Raw genomic sequence first — 12,551 nt, 5'->3', positions numbered from 1 at the left:
ACACACACACACACACACACACACACACACACACAGACCAATACCCAAAAATCATGTTTTTGGACTCAGGGGACCTTGAAACGTATAGAAAACTTGAAATTTGGGTACCTTAATTTTTTTTGGAAAGCAATACTTTCCTTACCTATGGTAGTAGGGCAAGGAAAGTAAAAATCAGTAGTTATATTGGTTTGAAATGGTCTAGTCTTACGATATCAAATATATACCGTGAATCTCGAATTACTTGTGATAATTTATCGAAACCAATCAACCAAAATAAGATAATTGAATGTTTCCAATAAGCGTTTCAAGGTGGTGGTAAAAATAAATTGGAAGTAGAGATAACAATTACACATAATCCGTGGTGCAATATAAATATTTATCAAAATTTGGGAACAGAATAGTTTTGGGCTATGCCTGTTGTTCTTTCCCAGTTATATTCATATGATTTGTAATCGTAACAATAAATTTAAATAATATATACAAATTGTGAATCAATTCATGACTGGGACATTAAAAAACTCAGGAAGTAAGTTGAATAAGATAAGTTGAGACCTGTGCTTCTTGTAGATAATGAGCGTCACTTTATCTGCATCAGCTAGCACGAGCAGTGTTCTCACATTGAATTCAGTCACATAAGCTTGTATGAGAAAATCGCAATTTAACACAAGTTGAAAACACCCATATTTAATCTAATGAAATCTCAAGTCTCAATCTATTTTTTCAATAATCTTTTTTATATTCCAATCAATTTATAATTTATTAAAAACAGGCTTAGTAATGTAAAACGTATAGTACTGTAATGAGTCACTTTGTCTAGTCAAGTGAGACCAGAATACTCAACACATACCCAGTACTGAATAATTTTTTCGAATTTTCTTGAAGTATATTACGAAAAATAAACTTTTTTCATGTTAATTTTTATGCAATTCGTATGTTTATAGATGGATACATTTCATTTTACTGCCCTATTTATTGAATATATAAGAATGAAATTATACATCCATTCATCAAAAATTATATTGGGGTAACTAAAATCCTAGGGGTAGTATGTTATCAATAAAAAATTCCAATGAATACAGTAATGAGATACACAAAATTATAAGAGAATAATAGACAAAAACAACTGATACAGTCGCTTTATATCATAAACATTATGATATATATCATTAGAATGACTAAATTCCAATTGAGTGGCGCGATCACCCAATATGAGTTATAAGGAAGGTTCAATAGACAATCAACTTAAAATAAGGGAAGGCTCAATAATATTAAGGCTTATAAGGGAAGGATCAATAAACAAGTAGCTTGAAATAACGAGTATTTTATACGAAATAGAAGTAATATCTTTCATGTTGAAATCTAATGACCAAAATTTAAAGGGAACCCTGCATATAAAAAGAACCAAAATAAATACTAGCAGAACAGAGGCGAAATTTTCAATTTCAATATTGGATGTAAAAGCCCAAATCAATTTTTCTCTTTATAGAATCAAGAAATCAGGAAATATCAGGTGTTTCTGTGGAAGATCCAAAAAGATGCAGAGAAAAGAGTGCAAGTGGGAGAAATTTTGAGATCATAACATTTTCAAAAATGGAATCTATAAGAAAAGAAATAATATATTGACAAATTTGCAATTGAATACAAGCTTTCACATAAACAATAAATAAGGTTTCGTAAATGAGAAAGCTCATCACACAATTTAATGTCAAAAAGGGACGTCATATTTATTAAGCTTAAAGCTTACTAGATAAAAATATCATTGCTATTGATTTTAGTTCAAACTGCAATGGTGCACATTTGAAAAAAAAATATTTTTTCAATGACCCTCAAACTGTAATCATTATGTGAAAAATGTTCAAGATTGAAAATGTTAAATTTTGAAATGTTTGAAGAATCTAAATTCGGTTCATCCTTTCTATACTATGCGAAATTTTATCAAGCATTCTTCTTATCATCTGTAGTTTTTTCAAACTTGTTGTAAAGGCCTACCTAGTGTACTTTTAGAAAATAAAACTTGGTAAAGTTGACGTGAGAGCCTTCTTCTCATTTGTTCATATATCCCATCAGAATGGTATCACATTTTCAATTGTATTGAATCAATCAAATTTCAAGACAGAATGCATAATTGAAGGGTGAATACTTGACATTGAACAAACTGCCATTGTGGATAACCCGACAGGCTCCATGATTTTACACATTTCAATCAAGTTTTGAATTATTCAATAGCAATGAAATTACTCTATGTGTTATCTGAAACTTCAGAAATTAGAGAGAGCATCTAGTAATGAGGAGTAAACAGTGGACTGTTGGAGTCCCTCTCCAAGTCGAAGAAATTGGACATGGATGACGGTAACGAGTAGAGGCTGGGTTGCGGGGGCGTGGCCTGGTGTGGCGAGGGGGCGTGGCTTGGCGGAGCTTGGCCAGGGGCGTGGCCGGGGGTAGAACCAGATGACGTCACGCCTCCCACGGGCGGGGTAGTAGGCACGGGGGGAGGCGATGGACTGTCCAGGTTGATGATGTTTGGACTGATGTAGCCAGAGCTAGTCACCGAGCTACGTCCGCCCCCAGCACCTACACTGCTGTTTGAATCTAGAAAACACAAAGTTATGTTTTAAAAATGAAAAAAAAACAGAACTGAAAAAATAAAAGAAACAGGATAAAGCATGGAAATATCTTTAATTTTACAGGTGGAGTATAAAGGACAGACCATATTAAGCATTTTCAGACGGCGGTTTTAGAGACAGTAGAGCAGGAAGCTCTCTGATTGGCTGATTAGGTTTTGAAAAAAGAAACACGTCTAAAAACAGCTTAATGTGGTCTGGCACTAACGAGATACCATTAACAAGTTGGATGTTAATAAAAGATGAGAGCTGAGTAAGTCAATTTCAATCTGTTGTTTTTTATTTTAATCACTCATTGTAGATTCTCTAACATAGAAGAATTGCTTGACCAAGTTGTAGCTTCTGTACACCTTGATATCCAAAGACCAAAGTCTTAAATCATTCAATTTGCATTGAAGATGGCCTTATTGCAAACATATGCTCCATTTATGCTAAATTTCAGAACCCAACTTTAGAAGTGCATTGGTTTAAGAGACATCCATTCAGTGATATATCTTCTTCCAAGACATCACTCAATAAATGAGCTGCTTGAAAAGATGTTAAAAAGTAATGAGTTCCAACAGTTCATTCAAGGACAAATTTTTATTCAAAATCTTTTTAAATGTTCTATTATCCTTCAAACTTTTAGATACTTCTCCCAATAAGTAATAATGGATTTATGATGTCAAGTGAAAATTCTCACTAAAGAAAGAAAAGACAATACAGGAAGAAATGATGAATTAGAAAAACTGGCCAGGGATGAAGCTACAAGTAAAAGGTTTACTAATACTAAGATATCTATGTCACTCCATAATTTAATTGTGTTTTATTTGAGTGATAACCAACTGAATGCCAAGAAAATAAGGCTAGTTATAATAATGAAAAAGAAAGAATACTATTCAAATTTTAAATAAACTTCATATTACCGTATCTGTATTATGTTACTAATAAAAGCAAAAATTAAGTGTTACATGAAACTAAAATATTCAAATTACAATACTGAGATTCAAGTTGATCAGTAATATTAGGTTCCATTAAATACTGTAATGATACTTTTGGAGAAGCAAACACGAAATTCATCACCTGTTATTGAAATATTACAATATCCGGGTTTCTATGTGGTTCAGAATGAAATTCGGGTAAACTTTGAAAAACAATCCAAAGGAGAATCAGTTGACTTCAACATTTTAACTAAATTTTCCTCATTTTATATAACATTCTATCTTCTACTTCAAGATGGACATTACCCTTGAGGGCTCTGCCATTGAAATTTAAAATAATATTGAGTGATAGAAAAGAGGGATAACATAAGGAAAGGATATCAAAATGCACTAAATATTGTTGATAATCATCACAATCATCATGTTGAATCTTACAATTCTATTGAATAATTTTGGTGTCTTTTTAACTGGAGATGGAGGATACTATAGAAGTACAACTACAGAAGTAAACATCTCTAAAAATAACAAATTCATACAAATCTATAAAAGAGGTGGATGAACTAATACAAAACCAAGGATAAAACAACAAGGTGAGCAGCAAAACAAGACTAAGTAAAAGAGGAAGCAGCAGACACTGAGTGAAATGAAGCAGAATAGACTAAAAAAATATCTAGAATATTGAGATAGTATAGAATACAATAATTTGCAATCGAATACAAGATACATTAACGCACAATTTGGTTATGATAGAAATAAAAGATTGGAAAAACTGAGTCAAAGGAAACAAAAGTCTTATTCACTGCTAAATTTCTACAAAATTAAAAAATGAACACATTACTGGATCAAATAATAACTAGTTCAACATTTATGCTATTAGAATAAAGTAAAATAATACACAAAAAAGCAATAAGTCAATGAATAATTTTCTTTTCACAAAAGGTAACAGATACGTTTGGAAAGAAATTATGTGCTTGAAGCAGCAAATTTTCTTAAAATTTTGTTTCTTGGTAAAAGTATTTACAGATTATTTTGATGGTCAGTCAGAGATCAATAAATAAAAGCTACTAATCTAATAATTAAATAATAATATAAATCTTCATTTTTGTTTATACTATTCAGTTATATTGCACATTATATTTTCACACCGGTACAATGACTCAGACAAAAGGCACTATAATATTGTTATTGATGAGTTCGTTTGTATTGAGCTATTATTCACAAAGTTACAGATGTACAAATCATCAAATAAAAATAAATACTATTCTATATTGTCATGATTCTCTAGGAATAGATGATTTTAGTTACCTATCAATATTATCGTATTGAATCACTGTATAAACAAAAACATATTCGATATTCGTAATAATTAGTCAAAACTTTACAAACTTCCTAATAGTAAACTAAGGTAATTATGGGCGCTCCTATTCTCTAGGAATAGGTGGTTATGGTTGTTACTGAGGAGGCTACAGTATTGAATTACTGTAGAGGCTACACAAAAACATATTCGATATTCATAATAGTCAAAAATTTACAAACATCCTAATAGTAAACTAAGGTAATTATGGGCGCTCCTATTCTCTAGGAATAGGTGGTTATAGTTGTTACTGAGGAGGCTACAGTATTGAATTACTGTAGAGGCTACACAAAAACATATTCGATATTCATAATAATTAGTCAAAAATTTACAAACTTCCTAATAGTAAACTAAGGTAATTATGGGCGCTCCTATTCTCTAGGAATAGGTGGTTATAGTTGTTACTGAGGAGGCTACAGTATTTAATTACTGTAGAGGCTACACAAAAACATATTCGATATTCATAATAATTAGTCAAAAATTTACAAACTTCCTAATAGTAAACTAAGGTAATTATGGGCGCTCCTATTCTCTAGGAAGAGGTGGTTATAGTTGTTACTGAGGAGGCTACAGTATTAAATTACTGTAGAGGCTACACAAAAGCATCTTCGATATCCATAATAATTAGTCAAAAATTTACAAACTTCCTAATAGTAAACTAAGGTAATTATGGGCGCTCCTATTCTCTAGGAAGAGGTGGTTATAGTTGTTACTGAGGAGGCTACAGTATTAAATTACTGTAGAGGCTACACAAAAGCATCTTCGATATCCATAATAATTAGTCAAAAATTTACAAACTTCCTAATAGTAAACTAAGGTAATTATGGGCGCTCCTATTCTCTAGGAAGAGGTGGTTATAGTTGTTACTGAGGAGGCTACAGTATTAAATTACTGTAGAGGCTACACAAAAGCATCTTCGATATCCATAATAATTAGTCGCACTTTTCAAACTTGGCAATAGTATACAAGTAGTTGAGTGAGGGTATGCAATAGTATTGCCCACCTGTGGAGAAGAGCCGGTTGTAAGCGGGTGCCGGGGCGGGGGCAGAGGAGGCGGCGGGGGCGGAGGCAGGGGCGGAGGCAGATGAGGCGGCAGTGACAGGGGCGGGAGCGGAAGGCATAGGACTGTCATCCGAGTCAGAGTCACTGAGCGTGAGGTCGACAAACACCTCCTTGCGCTTGGGAGGCGGCTCACTGCTGTCTCTGTCTGCCGTCTCTGTCTTAGTCACCCCTGCCGCTGGCCCCTCGTTGCTGGTGCACATCGGAGTATCGCCATCATCGTCATCTACAACAATTAACAACTCAAATGCTACATTGTTTATTGCAATAGCTTAACTGAACTCAAATAGTACTGACAAGGCAAACTAGTGACCAAACAAGGGACTGTTTCATTATAGTGCATACCATAACCAAGTATTTTACGTTTAGCTAGCTTATGGCTAGTTTGTTGAGTTCAATTAGAGCCCGAGGATTTTTGGCTCGAATTCCAGGAGAATTGAACGTGGAAATTGTCCACCCAATAATGAAGATGACAACTTTCGTAAACAAGATGATGATGTAAAACTTTGGTCATATTTTAATAGTTACTCGCTGAAATCTCAACATAGTATTCATGTTCAAGTTGTTTGGGTCAGGAGAAGTTGGATGCTGTCTGTTGGGTGATCAGACCAATACTTGTTCTATTCCAATTATTTTGGAACAGTGTAGGCCTTGGTGCAAATAATCGCAGTTATCTCACCAATTAATCAATTTATTACTTTAGATGATATTTGAATGGATTCATAACAGAAAAATAAGAAGACTCCCAAGGTGATTGAGTTGAATAAGTTTTGGTCCGTTATTTATCATGGCATTCAACCAATTACATCACTATTTACTAATAAGTGAAAATAATATTTAATTTATTTATTGAGATGATTAAGAAGAATACTAATTTGAGTTACACAGTTAAGAATAATTAATCGGAGAGCTTCCTGCGCCATGCCGACTCTAGAAACGCTGTATGAAAATGCCTGAAAAACGCTCAATATGTTCTGGCCATAAAGGTGCATTTTCGTTTGTGTGTAAACTTCCGCAGTCGACGATGACAGGCATTGTTGTCTGAAGACATTCTTATTGTTCAAATTTCAAGTGTGCTAAAACAGCTGATTCAATAACTTTTGGTTATTTTTGTGTTCATTATCCAAGAATCAAAACATTTCGAATAATATCAACGGTTTACCATTTCAAAGTATAAACTTGACCTCCTATAAACTAATAAACTTAATCTAATATACTAATAACTTGACCGCCTATAAACTAATAAACTAGTTACTAATAAACTCACTAGTATAAACTTAATCTACTCAATCTGAGATCCTCACCCTGACGCACCTGAAACGATCTGAGTTCCTTTACGCACAAACGAAAATGTACCTTGAGGCGTTGCCAACTCGTTGGACTTTCCACAGATGGCTCAAGTTGAGTAACTTTATATCATTGCTTAAATTTATTTATAGATAATAACTATAATATCTAGATTATGATGTGATTCAAGCAAAAATACTACTACACAGCAACAATACTCTTGACCTATTAGACCTTCATATGTACAGGTATCGTATTTTCATCTGTTTTTCAGTGTCAAAATTTCGTTACAGTATCAATCATATTGAAACTTTACCATTCAAAATAACAATGGAGTAAAATAGAAATGAAACTATATATATGTTATGCTTTTTTCAGGCCCAGTTCATTAATAAAACACACAAACAACAACATATAGACTAACTAATGAATCAAACGTACCAATTGTCCAATTCGTAAATTTTTAGCAGCTAGATTTAGCCTTTGTCTTTCGTAGCCCTGATAAGAACTGTTTTGGCCTGATTGACCGGGAGACATAGGCCTAACGTAATGTGTCCGGTCAGCAAGAATGAGCTTCAGAAGGTATCTCCCAACATCCACTCATAAAACCTTATGCGCAATCAGTCAAAGTACAGGCAATCACATAAAATGATGCAATCATCGCTAACCTAATCACAAAAATACCAAACACACCCGCCCAGCAGACTCACAGATCCAGCCGTTTGGAGGCCATCATCACAAGAATGACAACCCTCTCACCCCGGATCCATATGATGGATCCCCCGTCCACCATGGCAACCCTTCGATTCGATTCAGTTCCCCAAATTCAGGTCTCCATCCTGATTTGGGTATCCAGGCGCACCCCGTGGAGGCCCTCCCAGCTACAAGTTAGATGGTAAAGGTGTTATTTTGGAGAATTTTTTCAGAGCTGGGACGAATCAATTGCGCCCAGAAATGAAACTGACCATCGATTTCGACGGAGATGGTCTCGTCGATGGCGAGTGGCGAGTTGAGCATGCGCACTCTTGTGTCCTGCTTGGCGGCGGCCTGCGTCGACCAGGTGCCATCCTGGTGCAGAGTCACCTCCTTCGCGTCCGACGGTAGTCGGCTGCTGTTCAACATGTCCTGGCACACACAAAACCACCACACATCACACATCACGCGTCACAAAACAATTACCAACCACATGGTTTATCATTTCCATACCTTAAGCTGGGTTTTCGTTTGTGCGTAAATGCCGTCGTCGACCACGACAGGGTGAGGATCGCACATTGGGTGGATTTCAATTTGTCTAAATAGCCTAAAAGGTTATGTTTTAATGGGAGAGGTTGAGTTTATACTTTTTTATACTTTTAAATGGCAATATGTTGATATTATTAGAAATGTTTGATTTTTGAATAATAAACAAGAATAACGAAAAGTTATTCGATTAACTGTTTTAGCACAATTGAAATTTGGACAAATGAATGTCAACATGTCATATGAACATGGATATATGAATGTCAACATGCTTGACGTCGACGACTGCGGAAATTTACGCACAAACGAAAATGAATTGCCAATTTTTCAAACTGATCTGAAATATTCAAAATTACAAGACTTCTTGACCATGTAAAATAGAACCCCTTATGCCTAGTCCACAAGCTGGCCCAGCCTAGTAGCCCAGCGTAGGCTGGTGAAGGCCAATGCTGGCAAACCATTCATGCAGCACATACTGGCGCTGGTCGCCTTCATTGGCCTTCATTGGGCCAACATGTGGATGCTGAATGATGTTATGAGTTAAAATGGTCTGAATTGAGCATTGATAGTTTTTAAACTAATAGCTTAAATATAGTTTTTGTCTATTTTACTTATAGTTTATTTTCAATGGTCATGGTATCGTAAGTTGTAGTTTCCGTTTTGTAGTGAGAATTGGAAATCAAATACTTTATTAATAAAACATCCGAGTAAAAAAGAAAAGATGTTTCTTATAGATTGATTTTCTGTTGTAATTCAATATATTATGAAAAAGTAAAAATACAAAATGTTTTTATAGATAGATTTTTTGTTGTCATTCAATATATTATGCGCAATAGACATGGTCAAGATAAAAAAAAAATACAACAATTTATTAATCATGCAGTATATACTAGGTGCGTACAGCCGTATACACCACGAATACACGCATTTCGCTTTTCATCAGCTGACGCTCACTTATTATTTATATGTATCTTAATATATACAAATACAGATATAATAAGAATAGCATCAGCTGATGAAAAGTGAAATATGCGTGTTGGTGGCACATAAAACTGTACGTACCTCAAGAAGTGGAAGAAAGAAATCATATAAAAGAAAGACTCTCCATACCCAAATCATCCCATTCTCGAATTGAAATTTTGTTTCTAATTGGACATGAAGGGAGCTCAGATGAGTGAAACTATCATTGATAGCCCCGTTGCAGCAGTTTCGCCAGTTATAAAACCTTTTCCTGCCTCTCCCATTCACGCTAGGGTATCTCTGCCTTCAGATTGTCCAGATACTCCTATAACTATTTCTCCTGCCCACATTCCCTCCCCTGAAATGAATTCTACAACTCTATCAGACGCCCACAAGTCACTTAATGAGAATAATTTTTTAGACATTTCTCTTCCATCCCTGTTTCTGAACACAACAATTTGAACTCTCACAATTATTGCAATATTAATAGCGTTGGCGCTTCTCGCAACAGAAATTTCAATTGTTCTAGGCATGAAAAAATTCACTCTGATAAGTCAGCTGCGAAATCTAAATTATTGTACTCAGGATTCAAGCCAGCTAAAAGTACGGAAAAAACAAAAATTACTAATAATGAGGTGAGTCTTTTATCTTGGAATGTCCAGGGCTTGAGCAATAAAATTGACTATTTAGAATTGACTGCTAATGAGAATAAGTCAACTATAATAGCGATTAGTGAGCATTGGATGAATGAGGAGGATGTTGGGTTTGTCAATTTTGGTAATTTTAAACGGGCTTCATCCTTTTGCAGATCGAATCACATTCATGGTGGAAGTGCAATTTTTATTAAAAATGATATAGAATATAATGACATAGTAATTATGAAAGGAATGTCTATTGAAATGATATGTGAGGCTTGCGCAATCAAAGTACCTGCTATGAATGTGATTTTTCTATCTGTTTATAGGCCTTATAGTGTGAATGCTTTAAATTTCAATAATTTTCTAGTCATACTCAATGGGATGTTGAGCTTCCTGTTCACTTATAGTGGTTTCAATGTGGTTTTATGTTCCGATTTCAATGTTGATTTAAATGTTCAATCTAGTTATAGAGAGATATGCTAAGTTTATTGTTGAGTTTGATATGCATTTGACTGTAAAGGAAATGACAAGACCCAACGAAACGGGTGGCACATGCATCGATAATATTGCTACCGATATTCATGTTAGTAGATGGCAGAGCAAAATAATATTCACAGTTCTTTCAGACCATTTTGCTATAGGTTTTATATTAAGACTTGAAAACTATAAAAATAAGATTATGAATAGGAATATAATAAAGATCAGAGAAATTAATGAGAATAATTTTTTAGACATTTCTCTTCCATCCCTGTTTCTGAACACAACAATTTGAACTCTCACAATTATTGCAATATTAATAGCGTTGGCGCTTCTCGCAACAGAAATTTCAATTGTTCTAGGCATGAAAAAATTCACTCTGATAAGTCAGCTGCGAAATCTAAATTATTGTACTCAGGATTCAAGCCAGCTAAAAGTACGGAAAAAACAAAAATTACTAATAATGAGGTGAGTCTTTTATCTTGGAATGTCCAGGGCTTGAGCAATAAAATTGACTATTTAGAATTGATTGCTAATGAGAATAAGTCAACTCTAATAGCGATTAGTGAGCATTGGATGAATGAGGAGGATGTTGGGTTTGTCAATTTTGGTAATTTTAAACGGGCTTCATCCTTTTGCAGATCGAATCACATTCATGGTGGAAGTGCAATTTTTATTAAAAATGATATAGAATATAATGACATAGTAATTATGAAAGGAATGTCTATTGAAATGATATGTGAGGCTTGCGCAATCAAAGTACCTGCTATGAATGTGATTTTTCTATCTGTTTATAGGCCTTATAGTGTGAATGCTTTAAATTTCAATAATTTTCTAGTCATACTCAATGGGATGTTGAGCTTCCTGTTCACTTATAGTGGTTTCAATGTGGTTTTATGTTCCGATTTCAATGTTGATTTAAATGTTCAATCTAGTTATAGAGAAGATATGCTAAGTTTATTGTTGAGTTTGATATGCATTTGACTGTAAAGGAAATGACAAGACCCAACGAAACGGGTGGCACATGCATCGATAATATTGCTACCGATATTCATGTTAGTAGATGGCAGAGCAAAATAATATTCACAGTTCTTTCAGACCATTTTGCTATAGGTTTTATATTAAGACTTGAAAACTATAAAAATAAGATTATGAATAGGAATATAATAAAGATCAGAGAAATTAATGACAGTAATGTACATATTTTTATGCAATGCTTGGAAGAATTAAATTGGTTGACTGTCTATGCTCTAAAAAATGTAATAGAACAAATTCAGGAGTTCCAGAAGCTATTCATGTGGGCCGTGAACTTGGCTTTTCCTTGGATTAAGAACTGTTAATGTAAATGAATGTGATAAGTGGTATAATTCGGATTTGTGTGCTTTAAAAATTAGATGTGAGCATTTGTATTATCTGCATAAAATTCTACTTGTGAAAGGATGAGATCGGATTATTATAGATTAAGAAGTTACTATACGTATGAATTAGAAATGCAAAACTCAATTACAACAATAAATTAATACAGAATAGTCATAATAAGACAAAAGCTGCATGGAAAATTATAAATAAACATACCACTATAAATAGTAAATCTGTAGGAATTGAATGCAGAATGTCAAAAGATGATATAAATTAGTTATTTGTGCAACTAGTGCGCAAAGTGACAGTTTGCTGCACCGAAAGAAACGTTTACGCCCGAGCCGTAGACGAGGGCGGAATGGCTTCTTGAGTGCAGCAGAGGAACTTTGTGCACGTATTTCACATTATACTTTTCCTACAGTTACCATTGAATATGAGAAGTGGTTGATTGAATGATTATGGGTAAAATGATGGCTGAAATCCATCAAATGTTTGTGTGTGTGTGATGCTGTCATTAATAGCAACTTTAATTCCTTTAAAAATTAATAATCCAATTGAAGTTGAAAATTCTCAGCCAAAGTTCTCATTTTTATTCATTCAAGAATCAGAAAAAATACAGAGGAACAGAACTTCACAT

The 12,551-nt window shown here is 34.2% G+C and overlaps 1 protein-coding gene across 1 annotated transcript; it reads right to left on the bottom strand.

Moving 5' to 3' along the window:
* Positions 1-303: 303 nt before the first annotated feature.
* LOC120349820 (skin secretory protein xP2-like) lies at positions 304-8,377 on the bottom strand. The gene is made up of 3 exons (XM_039420820.1): positions 8,207-8,377; positions 5,899-6,180; positions 304-2,589 (listed from the first exon to the last, which is right to left on the bottom strand). Exons 1-3 carry the CDS (start codon positions 8,361-8,363, stop codon positions 2,279-2,281), a joined length of 750 nt encoding a protein of 249 aa, XP_039276754.1. The 5' UTR covers positions 8,364-8,377; the 3' UTR covers positions 304-2,278.
* Positions 8,378-12,551: the final 4,174 nt, after the last annotated feature.

Source organism: Nilaparvata lugens, chromosome 2 (genome assembly GCF_014356525.2).
Source record: "Nilaparvata lugens isolate BPH chromosome 2, ASM1435652v1, whole genome shotgun sequence".
NCBI lineage: Eukaryota > Metazoa > Arthropoda > Insecta > Hemiptera > Delphacidae > Nilaparvata > Nilaparvata lugens.
The sequence above is the reverse complement of the archived record's forward strand: the minus strand, read 5'-3'. Positions and strand labels throughout refer to the sequence as shown.